The 20,536-nt window shown below is 32.2% G+C and overlaps 1 protein-coding gene across 1 annotated transcript in view; it reads right to left on the minus strand.

Moving 5' to 3' along the window:
- Positions 1-5,523, minus strand: part of LOC122632027 (probable serine/threonine-protein kinase dyrk2) — a 52,986-nt gene extending 47,463 nt beyond the window's left edge. The window contains exon 1 of the mRNA XM_043818409.1: positions 5,367-5,523. Coding sequence (XP_043674344.1) covers positions 5,367-5,397 — 31 coding nt within the window. The 5' untranslated portion in view covers positions 5,398-5,523. The remainder of the gene's footprint in view (positions 1-5,366) is intronic.
- Positions 5,524-20,536: the final 15,013 nt, after the last annotated feature.

Genomic DNA, 20,536 nt, shown 5'->3' on the forward strand with positions numbered 1-20,536 from the left:
CGGACGTCATCGATACGACCTACGCTTGATATCATTCGATTCTGGTATTCAAATATTGCTGCCATTTTGGACTCGTTTTTATATCTAACGCAGCATTGAAAATCGATTTAAACTCTTCGTGTTTCACTATTTTTTCTCTTTCTCTATTTCTATCTTTTATCGAATTTTTCCTATCACGTAATCTCTTATTTAGCTTAAGTTACACAGTCTACGAACGAGTCTCCTGATCGTGATAATCCAATTACGGTGAACGTCCGACACAGAAAGCTCGTTAGTTCGAATTCGTTTGTAGCAAGTCGAAGGTTGTTCTTCGAATGAACGATCGAATCAAATCAAATTCTTCTGTCGAGGATATAGACGAGGCACTTCTTACTCTGTTACTTTATTTACAATCTAATAATAATTGATACGAAAGAGAGAGAGAGAGAGAGAGAGAGAGAGAGAGAGAGAGAGAGAGAGAGAGAGACTAGTTATATTCGAAAGAAAGAAAAAAAGAAAAGAAAATTTGTTTTCATTACGACACATTAATACAAATCGCAAGCTCCTTTTCGTTATCATTCGTATACAGATAAATATGTATACATATTTATTCATAAACCTACTGTGATTTAACGGACAAATAGAGAAGATATGTATTTAATGTATTTGTATGTATAAGATTCTCTCGTGTATATGGTTATCCAGGAACGGTTAGAGTATATACCAAGAGAAATCATGAATGAAAGGATGTAGACAGCTCGTAGAAATTACGACAAGCTATTATCCATTACAAAGATAGAAAGTGCAACTGATGCGTGTGCCTGTTCTTGTTGGTCCAACTTGACGTTGAAAATGTATGTGGATGTATATGTGTGTGTGAAAGAGAAAGATATATATATATATATATACATAGAGAAAGAGAGAGAGAGAGAGAGAGAGAGAGAGAGAACGTCTAATTCATAAAGCGAATGTAATTCATAAACTGAAGGTAATTCAAAGTAAGAGAAATCTACTTCCATAAGTCATAAATCAAATATAATAACATAAATAAATCAATGAAAAATATATAAAGATATCTATGTGTGTATGTATGTATGTATGTATGTATGTATGTATGTATGTATGTACGAACGTAATTGTTTCTTTATCAATGAAATAGATTATTTTTTTTGCGATATTAAAACGAAAGGATGAGAAAAGACATTTTTTATTTTTCTCGTCTTCCGGCTTGTTTTTCTTCTCTTCTCTTTTCTTTTCTTTTTTTTTTTTTTCTTCGCTTCTATTCTTTAGGGAATTGTTTCTTTTTCTTTCTCTTTTTTCGTTAATGATATATACCTAACCACCACCTACCTATTTATTTATATCTACCTACACGGGAATAATCACGTATATACATAATTTATCTTTTAATATTTCCAAGAAACACGTTAATTCATTGACCCATCTCCCACGCACGATCCTAACATAACTATGTATATGCTTTCAACGGATCGCGTAATGACGCGTAATCTGGATATGAAACGAAACGAAAAATATCCGATAAACGTCGTTCGGTATTAAAAAAGAAAGAGAGAGAAAGAGATCTTACTCCTACACTATCGCTCGAATTACATATCGTTTTCTTATGATAACGAATCGATAATCCGAGACATTATTACGAGATCTCACATTTCTTCTTCTTATTACCTTTTTTTTTTTTTTTCTTTCCCTCCCTTCTTCTTCATTTTCTTCTTCTCGAATATCATCATATATCCTATCGTGATGCTTTATTATCTCTAATGAAAAACGTTCACATTCTTAAAGAAAGAAAAATCTGATGGAAAAATTATTCTTCGATATTATTATGTCGCATATGTTACGTTCTTCTTTCCTTTTCTTTTCTTTACTTTATTTTCTTTTACTCTTCTTCTCTTCTCTTCTCTTTCTTTCATTTTCTTTTTCTTTTTCTTTTTCTTTCCTTCGTCGTCATTATCGAAAGATGATGTACATACGAAACTACGTACATATCTATCTATCCTATGTAAGTATGTAAGAAACATCTCTACGCTAAACTTCTCTCATAATAATCAACCTCTGGATTCTCGTGACCTCGACAACAACGACTCGATTTAATTCGACATTGCTACGTGACCGAACTAATGATCGGCTTTGGATTACGTCCGATGATTTGATCGTGACGATGACGTTAACTATGACGATAACTATGACGATAACGACGATGACGATGACGATGACGATGACGATCGGAGATAAAATATTTCGATAAATTTTTAAAAGACAGATAAATTCTTTTCTATCTTTTTCTTTCCCTCTTTTTTTTTTTTCTCTTATGCATCATCTCATTTCGCTTTTATTCATTTTAAACGAGATCGATATGAGACAAAAGTCGATTACAGTGTTCTCTAAGACTCGGGGGTGGGGCGCAGGTGCGCGCGCGCACAGTTACACACGCATACGCGACCAAAAATAAAGAGGTCGATGAACTCCAGTGGAAATTAGGTCGAGGATCGTGTCTCCACTCATCGTTTGTATCGTTCGAACGCGTTATTTAAAACCCTTTCTCTCTCTCTCTCTCTCTCTCTCTCTCTCTCTCTCTCTCTCTCTCTCTCTCTCTCTCTCTCTCTCTCTCTCTCTCTCTCGAAATTTTTTTTCTTTCTCAAGGACAACGAAATTCTAAGAGACACAGCCACAATCGTTTATTATTACGACAAATATTCTTAAACATTTTTGAACAATGATCGATCCTTTTCTTCTCTCTCTCTCTCTCTCTCTCTCTCTCTCGATATTTTAAAGAATCATCGTCGAAATCGTTTTCCATCGATCTTAATTATCTTGGATAAAGATCTTATTTAGAAAGCGACAATTAGAAAATCACGAATGTAGTGTCTATGTATTTTACAAATGGTGGACTAAACCAGCAAGAAATCATAAAACGAGCGAAGGAAGTTTCTTTTTTCGCGTCAATTAGAGGATAACAATTGAATTAAATACTCGCGAGTATTTCAACCAATTACGTAGAGATCGGGACAAAAAAAAAAAGTTACTAGGCGACTTAAAGAAACGACTTTTAAAAATCGATTAATATACTTTTTGGCTCAACAATGTTTTCCTCTCAGTTTCTTCTGATTTTAAAAGTCTGATTTTAAAAGGAGTAATTACTTTGTCAAATCATCTGAAAACTTTCGATACCATTCTGTAGCATCGTCTTTCGGATCTCGGATTTGTTAGACAAAGGTTTAGAAAGAGGAATATCGTCGAATAGAAAATCGAATCGAAAGTCGTAATCTCGAATGTAGGACGTTGAACCGTAAAGCAAGAAACCGTAAAGAACGAAAATATAATTTTCTTTTTTTTCAATTAGATTAAATTGAGATAAGCTTAAGCGATGATCAATTACCGACGTCGATTAATTGGATTAAAATAATAATGAAATTCAATTCTTATGAGTATTTCAATCGATTACATAAGCACAGATTGGAACAAAAATTACTAAAAGAATTTTAAAAAATCAATTACTGTTTCTTTTTACGAGCCTTTCCGTATTAACTTTATATTTTTCAGATTTTTTCATTGTGAAACAATAAGCCTAAAAAATTATCATCAAAAAAGAGTAATTAAAAAAAAAAAAAAAAAAAAAAAAATAGACAAATTTTTGGTCCGCTCTCTATCATTGTCCTTCATTTCGGATTCTTTGAATAAAAATCTAAAAAGAAAGAAAGAGAGAAGGAGAGAGAGAGAGAGAAAGAGAGAGAGATGGATGGATACAAGGAAGATTAGAAAATCGAATAAAGTCATAGTCTCAATGGGGAATATTAAACGAGGAAGACCAATAAAGAACAATGGACGTTTATACCACGTCAAGGAGTTTAAGCACGTTTCGACAGGACCCTTCTCTAAAAGGAAACTTTCATATTGGTAGATGTTCTTAAAGTGATTAACTTTGGAGCACACACCGGACTTCGATTAGTTGGATATAACTTTGAATTTCCTCTAACGCATACACACACACACACAAACACATACACACACGCGCGCATACACTATCCCTCTGTTTCTTTCTCAGGACGATGCAAATCGATAGAAAGAAACTTTCAAGGTTCCTGCGTAGCGTAGCAAAATCGTCAAACAATTTTTACGATACGAAGTACTTTAAGCTAATTAAAAGAAAGAAAGAAAGAAAGAAAGAAAGAAAGAAAGAAAGAAAGAACGATAGAAGGAAAAAGGAAAAGAAAAGAAAATTGAAGAGAGAAAAGAAAAAAAAAAAAAAGTAACAAAATGTCTTCACGATCGGCATAGAAATAACTTGAAATTTTCCAATTTGTTCAAGAAACCACTCACGTGATTTATATTTTACTGAAGAGAGAGAAAAAGAAAGAGAGAGAGAGAGAGAGAGAGAGAGGATATCACGCACTTGCGGTTTTCGCGACTTCGCAAACTAATCTTAAGGTTAAAACCGTCCTCCTACGAGTTAAAAGTTCTCGTTTGCACGGCGACTTTACTAAAAAGCATTCGAAGACGTAGGAGAGAAGTAGAAAGTTGAGAATAAAGTGGTAGGGTCAAGGGAGGGAGATGGAAGATGAAAAAAGAAAGGAGAAAATTAAAAGAAAAGAGAAAAAGGAGAAGGTGAAAGAGGAGAAAGAAAAAAAGAAAATAATACGACTCCTCGCTATCAATTAATATTCTGACATTTCAAGCGTTATTTGTGTGCTCGAATAATTAAAAAAAAAAAAAAAAAAAAAAAACAAAGAATTATGATATAGATAATAATAACAAATAGAAGCAATAATAGAAAATAATACGAATAAATAAATAAAAGATAAGAAAGAAACGAATAAACAATATCAAAATCGATAATAAATCAATCAAATCGCTACGGGTTCTCGAAAAATCTAACATCTATTCTTGTTACTTTTTTCTTTGTTTCATTTTTTTTACTTCTCTTCTATCAACGTTCTTTGAAACATTCCGTGAGTAACTTACGATCCGTACCCATGTACTATCATTCTTTTCATAAAAATATAGAACGGAAAAATGTGGCACGGAAAGAAAGTACGAAAGAATGAAAGAAAAAAAGAAATAGAAAAAGAAAGAGAAAGGAAGAAAGAAAAGAATATATATATATATATATATATATATATATATATATGTATACACACGAAATAGATTCTCAGCAGCGCGTAAAACGAATTCGCATGGTCCGGATAAATCGACGATGATCCGAATAGACGAGAAAGTATACTCGGTATACTCGTTCGTTTCACGCTCGATGATTCGAACGATAATGCGACGAAATAGTGTCTCAAAACTCTCTTCTTCTCATCCTTTTTTTCCCAACTTCCTTCACCTTCTTTCGTTTTTCTATTTTTATCTTCTACTACTCGACTCACCTTCCATTGTTACGTTATCGCTCGGCTTCATCTCGATCCATTGGAAAACGTCTGGTCCTTCGACGTCGATCTTGAAATCATTTGGATCCTAATTCTAATGGTATTGGCGATAGAAAAAAAATCCTTATTCAGAAAAATCTTCTTCGTCCTTTTTTTTTTTTCTTCTCTTGTATGTTTCTTGTTACGATCGACGATGTCAGCTCGATGTCATAATTTTATCATAATTTCGATAAAACTTTTCACTTCGATTCTCCTCCACCCTGGTAACAACGATCGGACGAACGAACGGATGATCCGCAGCAAAAAATTCGTTATCCGTTAATCATAGAACGATAAAGATTTTTCCTATCATTTCTCGACTCGACGGATTTCCATTCGGCCGTCATGATATCCACCTTATTTATCACGCCGATCGATTAATACAATGTCTGAAACAAACGAATGAAAACTCCATTCAAAATTTTATCTACCGTAGAGGAAAATCTGAGTTAAACGAGAACTAGAAGTTAGTTTTTTAGTACTCGCAAATGGGAGATGTAACGCCTCGTAAACGTTATCGTTTCACGTTTGAATCATCTTTCGTCTGACATTTTCTATTTTATTTCGTTTATCTCAAGAAATATTTACGTTGATACTTGAAAGAATAAAGAGAGAAAAAGAGAGAGATCTAATAGAAAAATTTTCGATGAACACGGTGATAGTGCTAAAAAAAAAAAAAAAAAGAAAAAGAAATAGAGAAAAAGAAAAAGAAAAGGTATAAAGAAAAAATTTTCAATGGACACGGTGGTGAAGTTAAAAACAAGAAAAAGAAAAAAAAAGAGAGAGAAAAAAAATAATCGATAGTCCGCTATAATCGATAAGGTTATATCTCTTCCTGATAAGTAAATATGTATCTCGTATATTGTATGAAGCTAAGAACACGCAAACGTAAATCATCGACGTCCTTCTCGTTAAAATATTTTCGTGCGAATGACCATACCGAACGAGGATGACCTTTAACGAAAAGGTTAACAAGCTAATAGGATGACAGAGCATAGATCAGGTGTTCGTGGAAGGAAACGAAGAGAACAGTCGTCCCACGCTTACATCCTTGAAATAAGACGCTAGATTTAATGAAGTATTTCAATCTAAGAATTTAATAACTACAATCACTCCTGTAATACGTCTTAGAAGGACATTCGTTATACAAGCTAGACCAAAATTTCCTGCGTGACTTTTCAAAGAAGATTAATCATTTTCGAAACTTGTTAAGCTTCCGATTAGACTCGTAGCGTTTTATAATATCCGATAAAGAAGATAAAAAGAAATTAGCTTCTTAAAGGAGCGATTAATTTTTATGAAAATTAATTTCTAACAATTAATTGCATATAAGGCAATTAATTTTTTATATCGTCTGGAAATCTTTCCGAACCTATATTTCATAATCATTAATTGAAAAATGCGACACATTTTAATGGGTGGTGGGAGGATGAAAACAGAAAAAAAAAAAATTAATTGAATTCTCTTAGTGTTATTGTTTCAAGTATCACGTATGTAAAAAAAAAAAAAAAAAAAAGAAACAAAAAGAAAGAAAGAAAACGATATGGTGAATAACGTTTAAGGTGTTATCTCCTCGAGGATCAAAAATTCTTGATAAAATATTTTAAGCCTTGAAAATACCGATGCTTCGTTAATTTGTTGACAAATAATACGAAACTTTTATAAATTACGAATTCTAATGATTATTATACACGCGAAACGTTGAACAAAAAATTCTTTTTGTAAAGGTATTGCAAAAAAACATATACACGTATATAGATACATATATACGTACATATACATACATACACATACATATATATACATATTCGAAAGATAAAAGGAAAATACATACATATCATCTCTCGATGTTATCCCTAAAAGGAAATATTCGTAACCGATATAAAAAGGAAAAAAGGTCGCGTACGATCAGGCCACTGGCTTTACGAGTTGTCTACTAAATCGATAAGACCAGAAACATGAGAAAATGAGATAGAGAGTGATAGATAGAATGTTGAACTACCACATCGGATACAGAATGAAACAACCGTGTAACACACACATACACACACACACACACACACACACATATATATATATACTGCATGAATGCATATAGTGTCCCTATGAAAAGTTTCCATTAGGATTATTATGAAAACGAAATATTTTTTCTTTTTTGAAAAATCCTGAAACAGATATGTATATATACGAGTAAATGCGTATATGTGTAAATATTTCATTATGATCAAAGTCACGTGTGTAATGTTATATCTATTTAGTTTTCATCTATCAGTTCGTCAGATTTCTATTAAATACATTAAAACATCTTAAATTCGTTTTGTCGCTCATCATAAAACTTATTTCGACTTTCACCAGTTAATATTCTGTTAGTTGACACTGTTCGTGTGGAATATTTCATTTCTACAATTCTTCTTAAGTTAATTTTTAAAGTAGGATTTGTAAGATTCTCGACATCATGCTTAAACCATTCGTAAATCTCTTCGAGCTTTCCGTTTCATTTTTACGTTCCAGACTGCACTTTTCCATCTTCCATCATCACTATTCACTTTCAACTCTTTCTTCCAACCACTTTCGTATCGACTCACAATCATCCCTTTTTTCTATTTTTTTTTTTTTTTTTCATTTTTACAAGACTTTAACAACCTTTCTCTCTATTTCTTTCTTTTTCTATTTCCTTTTCTCACAATATACATACATACATAGATACATATTTATATATAAATATATATTATATATATATATTTTTTTTTATCTACATACATACATACGTACAGATCTTCGAGTATATTTTTTTTTTTCGTTTCATTCGTATTGCCACTTCTTTATTTCTATCGTTTTCACTCTTAAACTCAATTTGCATCCTCCCTTCATTTTCTTTCTCTCTTTATTCCATCTCTTCTTCATCTTGTTTAAAACTTGCTTTATAACTTTCTATTCGTATCGTTACGATACACATTCTCTCTCTCTCTCTCTCTCTCTCTCTCTCTCTCTCTCTCTCTCTCTCTCTCTCTCTGTCTTTCATAATACTTAAAAATCTTAACGAACCTCCGAAGTCAATGAAAATTCCAACAAACAATGAATACTACATACTATTTTCCTTTCATAAACGTATAAAACCGTTTGAAATTATTTAAGTAAATAAAAGAGAAGGAAAGAAGAATAAAACAAATTTACCCGTTCTTCCTTTCTCCTTTATTATTCCAGGATAATAAACACAGAGAGAAAAAAGAAAGAAAAAGAAAAAAAAAACGGAGAAAAAATCTCGTAGTAAAGGAAGAAGGAACTTGTCTACGAACGAACGAACGAACGAACGAACGGACGGACGTTAAATTTACGAGATTTTTATCTTCCAGCTTTATATACGCGTCAACGAAAAGAAAAGGTTCACGTCGGAAATAACGTCTGCGAAAAAGACGGACAGAGAGAGAGAGAGAGAAAGAGAGAGAGAGAGAGATAAAGAGATAGAGAGAAACTGGAAAACGAGCAAGACAGTTTTCACAAAGTACACAACGGAAGCTCTCGAGTCTCTCGAAACAATTTCTTTTCAAATGTCACGGCCAAAAGTCAAGACCGACGAGTTATAAGACGCGACGACGATGTTCAGCGCACAAAAAAAAAAAACAAAACAAAAAAAAAATAAAAATAAAAATAAAAATAAAAAAAGAATATAAGGGGGAGAAAAAAATAAGTTATTCCCTCGACGCATCCGTTTCCATTCTACAACAATATATCCAAGACGATGTACTTACTTTGCGTACATAGCCTATGATTTATTCGGATTAAATTTTCCTTCGAAATCTTCTTCGAAAATAATCTCTTATCTCTTATCTGATATCCTTGAGAATAAATAAAATTGCCCGTGCATGAATAATTCGGAAGAGTGGAGAAAAAATAAAAGAGAAAAACACGAGGAAATAAAATGAAATAAAGAAGAAGAAAACTAATAACATTTCGCGTTTCGCTAACGACGAAGAGTAAAGCGAATTTTGTGTTACGGAAAAAAGATCTCTAAAGAGAAAAACAAGAACGAAAAAAAGAAAAAAAAAAAAAAAAAAAGAAAGCACATTTCATCGTGCAATAACAATGAGAATAATAATAAGAAAAACGTTTCCATAAAGAGAGAAACAAAAATTTGATCTCTCCTCGTCGTAAAAAATAAAATAAAATAAAATAAAATAAAATAAAATAAAATAAAATAAAATAAAATAAAATAAAATGAAACAAAATAAAAAAAAAAAGAAAGAAAGAAAGAAGGAAACATCGAAATATTCTTCGCAAAAATATTATTCTTAGATATGATCGAAACAAGATAGATCTTGGTTACGAACGTTCATTCCATTTAAATATGCGTTTGTATGTAAGTACTTAAATACATATAAACGTATGATGTTACGTTACTAGGCGACAACATGGATTTTCCCGCGCAAAATTGTCACAACGATCGTCTCTAACCGTGGTAGGTACGCTGATACGTGCAAATGTTGACAAAATACAAGTAGATACATACCTATGCAAGGGTAAAACAATCATTCATGCGCCTGTGAAAACATTGTCGTGATCGAGAGGCTCGTCTACGTGAAAATGAATGTTGGTTATATATGTACGTATATACGTATGTATGTTTTGTATGTTTGTAACATTGTTTGGAAATTAAACAACCTCTTGAAATCGTATGCCTTCAATTTTCGATAAAACGTGTTCGACACATGTACTTACTTACTCGCTTACTTACTTATTTACTTACTTAAATATTTTCTATCGCCCATTACCTTTCTATTTTTTTTTCTTTTTTTTTTCTATCACTTTGTCTTCCTCTCTCTTTTCCTTCATAAAAAACGGGGTTACGCTAGAACTAATACGGAGTATACGATTTTAAGAAGGATGACCTCAGCACTCCGATGCGAACCTAAAAGCGTGTATATAACTAAGATAAAGAGAGACTGAGAAAAAGAAAACAGAGAGAGAGAGAGAGAGAGAGAGAGAGAGAGAGAGAGAGATGAGATGAGATGAGATGAGATGAGATGAGATGAGATGAGATGAGATGGGATGAAACGTTGTCCTTGACGCGACCAAGTCTATCGATTTTCCTAAGACATCTCATTCGAAGTCACCGAACGAGAAACTGGATATTTTAAATAACACAAAAAAAAAAGAAAAAAGAAAGAAAAACTTTCACTTCCGTTCTCTATAACCTATAGAAGGGTTCAAAGGTTCCCGTGGATTGGATTATCATTTAACTCGAATCGTTCGAAATTATTTCGATTCGAAATTTTCCTTCGTTCTTCCTACCCCTACTGATTCTCTTGACCCTTAAACCTTTCGTTTAAACTTCTTTTTTTAGTTTCGTAGTTTGACATAGCTACTTAAGTAAATAAGTATATGCAGTTATTTAATATTGTATAATATATTTAACTACTTACGTGCAGTTTGATATAAGTATACTAGTACTCTTACAAATTTTTAACGAATCCTTCGCAAAACAGTCGTACATCCTCTTTTGAAAAACTTTAAAGTTAAAAAATAAAAAAAGATACTTTCATCGATTAAAACCTTTATCTATTCCCTTCGTTGCGTCTTAAACGCGACCGAGTTTTTTTTTTCTTTCTTTCTTTCTTTCTTTCTTCTTTTATTTATTAATTTTTTTTATTTTATTTTAGTTTATCCTTTTCATTTTTTCTACTACGACGTACATGTACGATTATAAAGTTTCGTAAAAAGTGTATTACTTTATTTTCTTCTTCCTTTTTCATAGCACTTTTTTCTCCACTTTGCTAACCGCTCTGTCGTAAATATTATAACCGATATTTTCTTAGATTCTTTTACGTATTAAATAATAAATAAATAAATAAATAAATAAATAAATAAAAATAATCACGTAAAAGAAAAGAAGAAACATCTCGTTGTTTTCTCGAGTTTTTTCCTACATAATTACTTCGTCCGTTCTATCTATCGATATATATTTTAATCGACGATAAAGAAAGCGAACGACGAGCCATGAAACTAAATCACGATATTCGTAATATCTCAAAGTCGCTATATCCTTCTAAAAGAACGAAACGAGCGTGATAACGACGACGATGATGATTATGATAAAACGAGAAAAGAGTTATTAAAACTATCGAAAAAATTGGCGAGCATAAAAGAGAATGGTTCAACATACATTAAAGATTCTCCTTTCTTTACTTTATCCTTTGGATGATCGTACGTAAAAACTTAGAAAAAAATAAAACAAATTAAAATAAGAAGAAAGCGTGGATTCAAGTAAGTAAAGTAAGTACTTAGGTAAGTACCTGTGTATATATGTATATATATACGTGAACACGTATAAGTTATAAATAATACGAGTACGATCGTAACGAGAAAACTTTTAGTATCGATTAAAATATTAAATGAAAATTGAAAGGGAAAAGAAAGAAAAAAAAAAAGAAAAGAAAATGCAAAATGTGATATCGAATAAAACTGAAAAAAGAAAAAAGAAAAAAAAAAGAAGAGAAAGAACAGATGATGTATTTCGTAAGCGTAAGTAGTAGTAGAGTCAACGGTGATAGAAACAACGGGCTCGTCAATTATCAATGAATTACGTCAGCCATGCGATTCCATCGTCGTATAAATAATATCACCGTAATAAATAAATTCAATTGAAGAGAGAACGATCCAAGTAAGTAAATAAATACTTAGGTAAATAAGTACTTGTGCATATATATATATATATATATATATATATATATATATATGTATGTATGTATATTTACGCGACTCGTACGAACCGTATTAGTAATATACGCGTATGGACACAACGAAAAAAGATTTCTAACATCGATTGAAATATTAAATGATAATCGAAAGTAAAATGAAAAGAGAGCAAAAAAAAAAAGAGAGAGAGAGAGAAAGAAAGACAAAGAACAAAGTGTGATATCAGAGAAAATGAAAGAAGAAGAAGAATGGATGAAGTATCTCGTAAGTTTAAATAGTGTAGTAGAGTTCTCGTAACTACTCTCGTTGATCGAAACAACGGGCTCGTCAATTATCAATGAATTACGTCAGCCGCGCGATTCCATTGTCGTGGCAAATGTCAAGCAAAGGAAAAGAAGAAAAAAAAAATAGGGAGAAAGAGAAAGAAATAATGAGAAAAGAGAGAACTATATATGTGACGCAAAGAGAGAGAAAAAGCGTATGAAGTGAAGAAGGAAGAAAAGAAAAAGAAAAAGAAAAAAAGATAGGAAAATGCGAAAGGAAAAGCGTAGAAAAGAAGAGACTATATATTATATAATACATCCATACGTAAGTATATATATATATATATACATATATATATATATATATTCACGTATATATGCACAGAGTAGATAGTATATGTGTTTCGACAACAATAAAAGGTTAATGGCTCTTTCGAAAGGAGGTAACTGAACGAAGTAAGTAGGTAGATAGGTAGGTAGGTAGGTAGGTAGGTAGGTAGGTAGGTAGGAAAGAGTGAGAGATAAAAAAACAAGAAGGAAGAAAAGAAAGAAAAAAGGAAGGAAGGAAGGAAGGAAGGAAGGAAGGAAGGAAGGAAGGAAGAAGAGAAAAGAACGAGACAATTCCCGACGACGACGACGACGAGAAGCCCTGCGCTTGTTTACAAGGTCAGACACGTTCCGATAAGGTCGTCGTGTCTTTGTATACATGTGAGTATGTTTACGTGTGAATGTGTCGAAAGGTCAAGTGATTAGACAGTCGAGAGGTAATATATATATATATATGGAGAGAGAGAGAGAGAGAGAGAGAGTAGAAATGATGGAGAATCGTGTGAAAGATTTAACGAGTCGTTGATATACCAGAAAATTGTGCGGAAACGCACGTACCCATTTGAGAACAAGTTAACAGGACACTCGTGTACGCTTTCATTAACTTCGAGTACGCTCGCGGGATAAATAAAAGCTATATCGTTCTCTCTCTCTCTCTCTCTCTCTCCTCTCTCTCTATCTCTCTCTCTCTCTTTCTCTCTACCGGGATTATATTTCCACTTGTATATATACGTACATAATATACAGGCTGATATATTTCATTGTTCGAAAATTCTTTGTAAATTCGAATAATTATTAGTTTAATATAACGAATTTATCTTCGAAGAATTTAACGATTATACAACACCATGAAAATTATCCTAAGATAATTATTTAATTATTATTAGAAAGAAATGAGATTTCTCTTTTGTACGATTAGACCGAAACGACCTGTACTCATCCGTGTCTGTATGCGAGTGTGTGTTACGTTGGAAACACGATTTTATAAAATATTATCGTGGTCGTGATAAATGAACGTTGATTTTTCACATCGAGTGATTCTCTCGTTCCCTTTATAAATTGATCGATTAGTATACATACTTCTCCCACGTCTCTCTCTCTCTCTCTCTCTCTCTCTCTCTCTCTCTTGCTTCACTTGTCAATCTTTTTTTTTTCTTTTTCTTTTTTTTCATTCTTTATCCTCGCAAATAAAAGTAGTATCCGATGGCGACGTTGCGATAAAACGCACGTCGCGCAGGTTCTGCGCGTGACTCGTCGAAATATCTCTCTGATTCTGTTTTTCAACATTGACGATAGAAACAGAAAAAGAAACAATGTGAGAGAAAGAGAGAAAGAAAGAAAGAGAGAGAAAGAGAATGCCAACTCTTTTTCTAACAACTTTTGAAGCGATTACATTTACAGGTCATGAGAGTAGGACGAGCCATTATACTCGAACTATGTTTTAAGTATTTTCAAGGTCGACAATGGTATCGATAATGTAAGATTAACGCAATCTTTCTTTTTTTTTTTCCTTTCTTTTCTTTTCTTTTCTTTTATACATTCTATAATACCTACTATCATTCCGTTGTAGTTTTGATAAATTTTGTAACTTATAATATATACATATACATACACGTATGGTCTTGAAGAGGGAAAAGAAAAATAAAAAAAAATAAAAAAGAAAAGAAACCGAACGAATTTGTTCTTAATCTATTCGCGATTAAAAGTTAGGTTCCAAGGTTCTTTTAGGTAAGTCAAGGTCCACCGTGTATAAACCGGAAGACCGAACGATTTAAGGAAGGTGCAGGTGAATTACGAGGAACAATGAAGCTAAAGCTCTATATTCACGGATCTATATATATACATATATATAAATGGCCTAGATACATATATACTTTTGTACGTACACGTTGAATAAACTGAGACATATTTTTCGCTCCTTCTTTTCTTTCCCTTTTTTTTCTTTTTTTACATGAATGTAATCGAACGAGAATGGCAAACCCGATTTTAACGGTATTTTATTAAAACTCTCAAATCTTATCGAGCTGATAATAGGGTTTTATGAATTTTTGTGGAGCGATAATTAAAAAAGAAGGAAAGAAGAATGAAAAAAAAAAAAGAAAGAAAGAAAAAAAAAAAGAAATAAAACGAACGATGTTTCGATCGATGCGCGTATAAAACTGCGTTTAAACGTTCGATTCGGTCGATTAAAATGCGCGATGGCCGAAGGGAAATAAACGAGCGAGAATGAAAAAACAAAGAGACTAAAAGAAAAATTATATATATATATATATATATATATATATATATATATATATTCGACCGGTCTAATGAGAAATTTGAAAAGAAAATCAATGTGCTTCGTTCGCATTGAAAATTGAGTTCGACTTTTTATCGTTACGACGAATCGTAATCGTAATCGTAATCTATTCTGCATAAAAAAAAAGAAAAAAAACGAATAAAAATGAAGCTGAAAGAGTATTTAAAAAAAAAAAAGAAAAAAATCAGAGAGACAGAGAAAGAGAGAGAGAGAGAGAGAGAGAGAGAAAGCAAAAAAGTTACATTATAAATCGATACGAAAATAATTATAGAAGCGCCTACGTAATTCTTTTTTTTCTTTTTTTTTTTTTTTTTTTTTTTCAATGACGTCCAGTATACACATGAAATGCATCTACTATATATAGATATATGTATATATGTAGATACGTACAATGCATGACGAAAAAATGGTACACGGAAAGATCATGTAAGAGTGCGGATATTTAAATGACGACCTCTAACAGTGACAACGAGATAACACGAGATGTTCCATTATGCGAATCCTGCACCCATGTCAGCGTTACAGCTTTGAGTAGGAGTATGCGAATATATACATACGTGCGTATATATACATATATAGTAAGTATACAATGGAGCCAAAAATGAAAAAGTATTGTAAAGAAGTATGGGCTATCGTATGTAATTAACATACGGTGAAACTCCATATATTATTCATAAGATAATTTAGAGATGTCTCTTCGTTTCAAACAAGCACAAGATTTATATATAGATAGATATATATATATATGTATATACATGTGTATATACGTGTGTGTGTATATATATATATATATATATATATATGTAGGTATATATAGATGTAGCATCGTTATCATCGTTGCCATTCATGTTTTCATACGAGGGAAAACATTTTCTTTCTCCTTTTTATCTTCTTTTTTCTTTTCGATGAACGACGACAACGGAGACTTAAAAAGAGAGAGAGAGAGAGAGAGAGAGAGAGAACATGAACTAATTCTTGTTTGTAATGTTCATTATGCATAATAATGAAAAACCGTTGCATATTTCAAGAGCAATTATTTGGCTCGTTTGTTCTTGTATGTATAATACTAATACTAATAATAATAATAATAATAATAATAATAATAATAATAATAATAATAATGAAAATAATAATAATGACGATGATGACGATGAAAATAATATTAATAACAATAATAATAATGAATGATTACAAAATCAATGACGATAATATAATAGGCGTGATAAAAAGTAGAAGCAACGAGAAACGTACAAAGTATGTACGTTACTTACATAAATATCTACTAATGCTTTGTATCTAACGACGTATATAATAAAACTATAAGTTTTATTGCGTGTGAAATGATCGATCGACCGATCTATCTATCTATTTATCTATCTAATCTATCTATCGATCGTTTTGATTTCGTTATGAAATCACTTACGATTTTAGATCTGAATCGGTAAGAAATTTCAAGCTGATTAAAAAGAAATATGATTTTAATAACAAAAAATGTTTCTTACGAAAACGATACGTCGATGAAGTAATACGTATGTAACGTCACGAAAAGTAAATATCGTTAAGTTTTCTGCGAAATCAACAACATTGATTTACGAATATCTTCGTATTGATCGCATTTCTCGAACGCTCTTTAAATAGTACTACATACATGGGTCGGATCGAAGAAAAAGAGAGATAGAGAAGGAGAGAGAAAGAGAGAGAGAGAGAGAGAGAGAGAAGAATAAAGAAAAGAAACAAATAGTCAAGAAAGAGATCGTTCTAATAATAATACCAAATCGAATTTATTCTAAGATAAAAATCGAAATCGGGACAAGAACGTTCACACTAAACCGATCAATAATATGAAAGAAAACATTAGTACTCTATCTCACTTTATCATTCACTTTGTTATCATATCACACATAATATAATCGGAAAATTGCTAGTCGTCGCGACTATCCTCGAAATAATTGAAAAGTAGCCACGAGAAAAGATATAATTCCGATCGATATCTCAAAAGGAATGTCGATCCACCGCGTGCTCGAAGCATGCTTCTCTTTCGTCTATGCTTACGTACTTTACTTACTAACTAGAGATCTTGGAGGGTGAAAAACTCTCTTTCTCTTTCGCACGTACTCACGACGTATTTACACACACACACACATATATATATACGCATATACACAGAAAAGTAAGTGTACATTAATCTTATTTTACTTACTTTTGGAGAAAATCCAATATCTCTGAATGATTTCAACGTGGACTTTCTCGTGTTAAATTTGCAAGATATACGCACGTACGTTTTACGTTTCAATAATAATAATAATAATAACATTAATAATAACATTAATAATAACAGTGACGCAAAAAAAAAGAAAGATTGGATGAATGAAACATGACGTAGAACAGAACGACGACCTACCGAAGATTAGTTATCGAAGGGATAGTCGTCCTCCAATGGGCTCGAAGAACGAAGTTTCTTCATTCAGGAAAAAGATCCTTCTCCTTTTCCTCTTCGCATAACTTTTCCGTTTGTTTGTCCGTTTGTTTTTTTCCCCTCTTTTCTTTATTTGGATTTTCTTCTTTTTCTCTCGCGGTAACCACGTATCTCTCTCGCTCGCTCTTTTATTATTTCTCTCTGGTTTTCTCTCTGTGTTTGTATGTGCGTATGCGTATGTTTATGTAAAATCGGAAAAAAACAGAGAGAGCGAGAGAGAAAGAGAGAGAGAGAGAGAGAGAGAGGATGATCGAGAGCAAGAGCGAGAGCAAGAGCGGGAGAGACAGAGAGAGAAAGAGAGAAAGAAAAACAAGCCGCCGACCGACCGTTCGCGCCCGTGTCGCTCGGTCGACTGACTGGCTTGCTTCTTCCTATTCCCCCTCTCCTCCTAAATGTTATGTAGGTACACTCATCCCCACCACCCTCAAAAACCCACCACCACCCTTGGATCACAACTCTCCGCGCAAGTAATAAGTATTTATTTATTTATTTATTTATTTATTTATTTATTTATTTATTTATGTTTTACAACAATTAATTTCTTTTTTTCTTTCTCTTTTTTTTTGTTCCTATAACGACAAATTCGAAAACAGAGAGAGAGGGAGAGAGAGAGAGAGAGAGAGAGAGAAATATGTCTATTTCGGAAAAGTGTCTTCGCTTCCAATTAACGTAAAAAAATGTTTATTTATTGAAATAAAAAAAAGAACTTTTTCTCGCTGACCTTCTCTTTTTCCTTTTGTTACTTTTATTTGATAAAGAGAAAAGGAAATAAATTCGTTTCTTCAAATATCTATCATTCTCGATTTTTCGAAATCATTTTTTGTTCTTCCATTTTCGAACTATCTTCGACGTCTATGAAGTATATTACGTATAAGTTTAGGAAGTTTACGTTTTTGTTACCTTGAAGATAAACTTACGAAAATATTTATGTAGGTAGCTACCAACCGATTATTACATTCTACGTCATTCGAAACATTTAATGCGCATAACGCAACGTGCTGTCCTTCAAATCTTTTTACGTCAACTCGAAGCGAATTAATTTTTCCGAAATAAATATGTCTCTTTTTTCTTTCAAATTTGTCGTTATAGGTATAGAAAAAAAGAAGAAAGAAAGAAAAAAAAAAAGAAATTAATTTTTGTAAAACATGTATACTCGTATGTCACTACGATTCAACAACAAAATGTTCGAATATAATATATATATATATATATATATATATATATATATATATATATACATATGACTAGAACCGTTTTTATGTTCACCGGACTATAATTCTTATGTCAATATAAAACTTGACTTGCGAAAAAAAGTTGTTATTCAATTTTTAATTAATAATAAAAAAAGAAAATAATTATATAATAAATTAAAAAATAATAATAAAGAAAAAATAACAAGGAAAAGAAAAAAAAAGAAGAAGAAGAGGAAGAGAAACGTAGATTGCTTTCTCTCGATCTCTTACCCCCATTACTCTGGAATCGATCGTAAATAATAGGACGAGGATCGCCCACTCGATCTTCTCGATCGGCTTACTTCTTCTCTTGCCCTTTTACTCCCAAGATTTCCTTTTATCTTTTTTTTTTCCTTTTTCTTTTTTTTTCCGTGTCCACCGATTCCATCGAGGGTGCTATTTCGTCCACGTGATTTCTTTATCCAATGGGATATACTCTTCTCTTTCTTTTCTCTCTCATTCTCTCTATCTCTCTCGCCAATCGATCGTCCTAGGTATCCTATCAGTTATCGCTGTCATGATTTTTTACTTTTTTATTTGCTCAATTTTATCAGTCAAGGATTATCCCATACTTCTCTGTAATCAAAAGGGAAACACGCGAAAGGGAAAAATCTAGAAATATAATTTCCCAAATATTTAACTATATGTATATATATATATATATATATATATATATATATATATATATATATATATCGAACTATTCGAAAGTCTAATTTATTCTGAAAACTGATCGACTAAGCAATTCAAAAGAATAGAATTTTCATATACGCACGTATGTACCTACGTAGAGAGAAAAAATAAAAAGAGAAAGAGAAAGATGCGAGATGAAAGAAAAATTGAACGCAGAAATGAATAAGTTAATCGTCTCCCATAATGATTTAAAAATCGAATTGATTCGGAATTTTTGTCTACTTGATTGATGAATAACAAAATTATCTCAACGAATGAAATTCTTCTAATACATATAAATACGAAAACGTAAACCTATTGTCCTTCAGATATTTTAATATTTAACCGGGACCGATTGGTGAGTGGGTCATGACCCAAACTTGAAGAATATCCTTTTACTATAAAGGAATGTGTTACTATTGAAAAGAAAATATGAATTCTTTTGAAAATAAATAAATTCTTTCCCCTTTCTTTATACGAAAAGGGATCGTCCTCCCTCGTTCGAAGAAAATTCATCGTCCATCTCTCTTTCTCTCTCTCTCTCTCTCTCTCTCCGTCGTTCTTTCGCTCTTTCCTTCTTTCTTTCTATCTATCTATCTTTCTTTCTTTCTTTCTTTCTTTCTTTCTCTCTTGGAAAAAAAGCACGTATCTAAGTGGGTGTGAAAGAAACGATTTTTCGAAAGGAAATTCTTGACCTCGAAAACACGAGCTTTCGTTTTTATGCTCGGCCAACGACACAGCGAATCTTTTATACTTCGACGAATCCCTGGCGAATTTAGAAACAAGTGATGTATAAAACTGCAGTTAAAGAATGAGAGAGACAAAGATATATACACACACAAACACACACACACACACATCTCCAATAGAAACTTTCGACATTATTGAAGAAATGGTAAACTCGTCCATGGTATATCTCGATTCTTGAAATTCGATGTACTCTTTAAGTCGTTTCCAAACTACTTCTCTCTCTTTCTCTCTTTCCCTCTATCTATCTATCTATCTATCTATCTATCTATCTATCTATCTATCTATCTATCTATCTATCTATCTATCTCTTACACTGTTTCTGTCTCTTCAGAAATTACTTTGAGAACCGTTAGATCGAGATTTTCTCCGTTAAAAAGGAAAACTTCTTTCGTGCTTGAACTCTAACTCGAATTCGAATT

The sequence above is a fragment of the Vespula pensylvanica genome, chromosome 9, assembly GCF_014466175.1.
Source record: "Vespula pensylvanica isolate Volc-1 chromosome 9, ASM1446617v1, whole genome shotgun sequence".
Lineage (NCBI taxonomy): Eukaryota > Metazoa > Arthropoda > Insecta > Hymenoptera > Vespidae > Vespula > Vespula pensylvanica.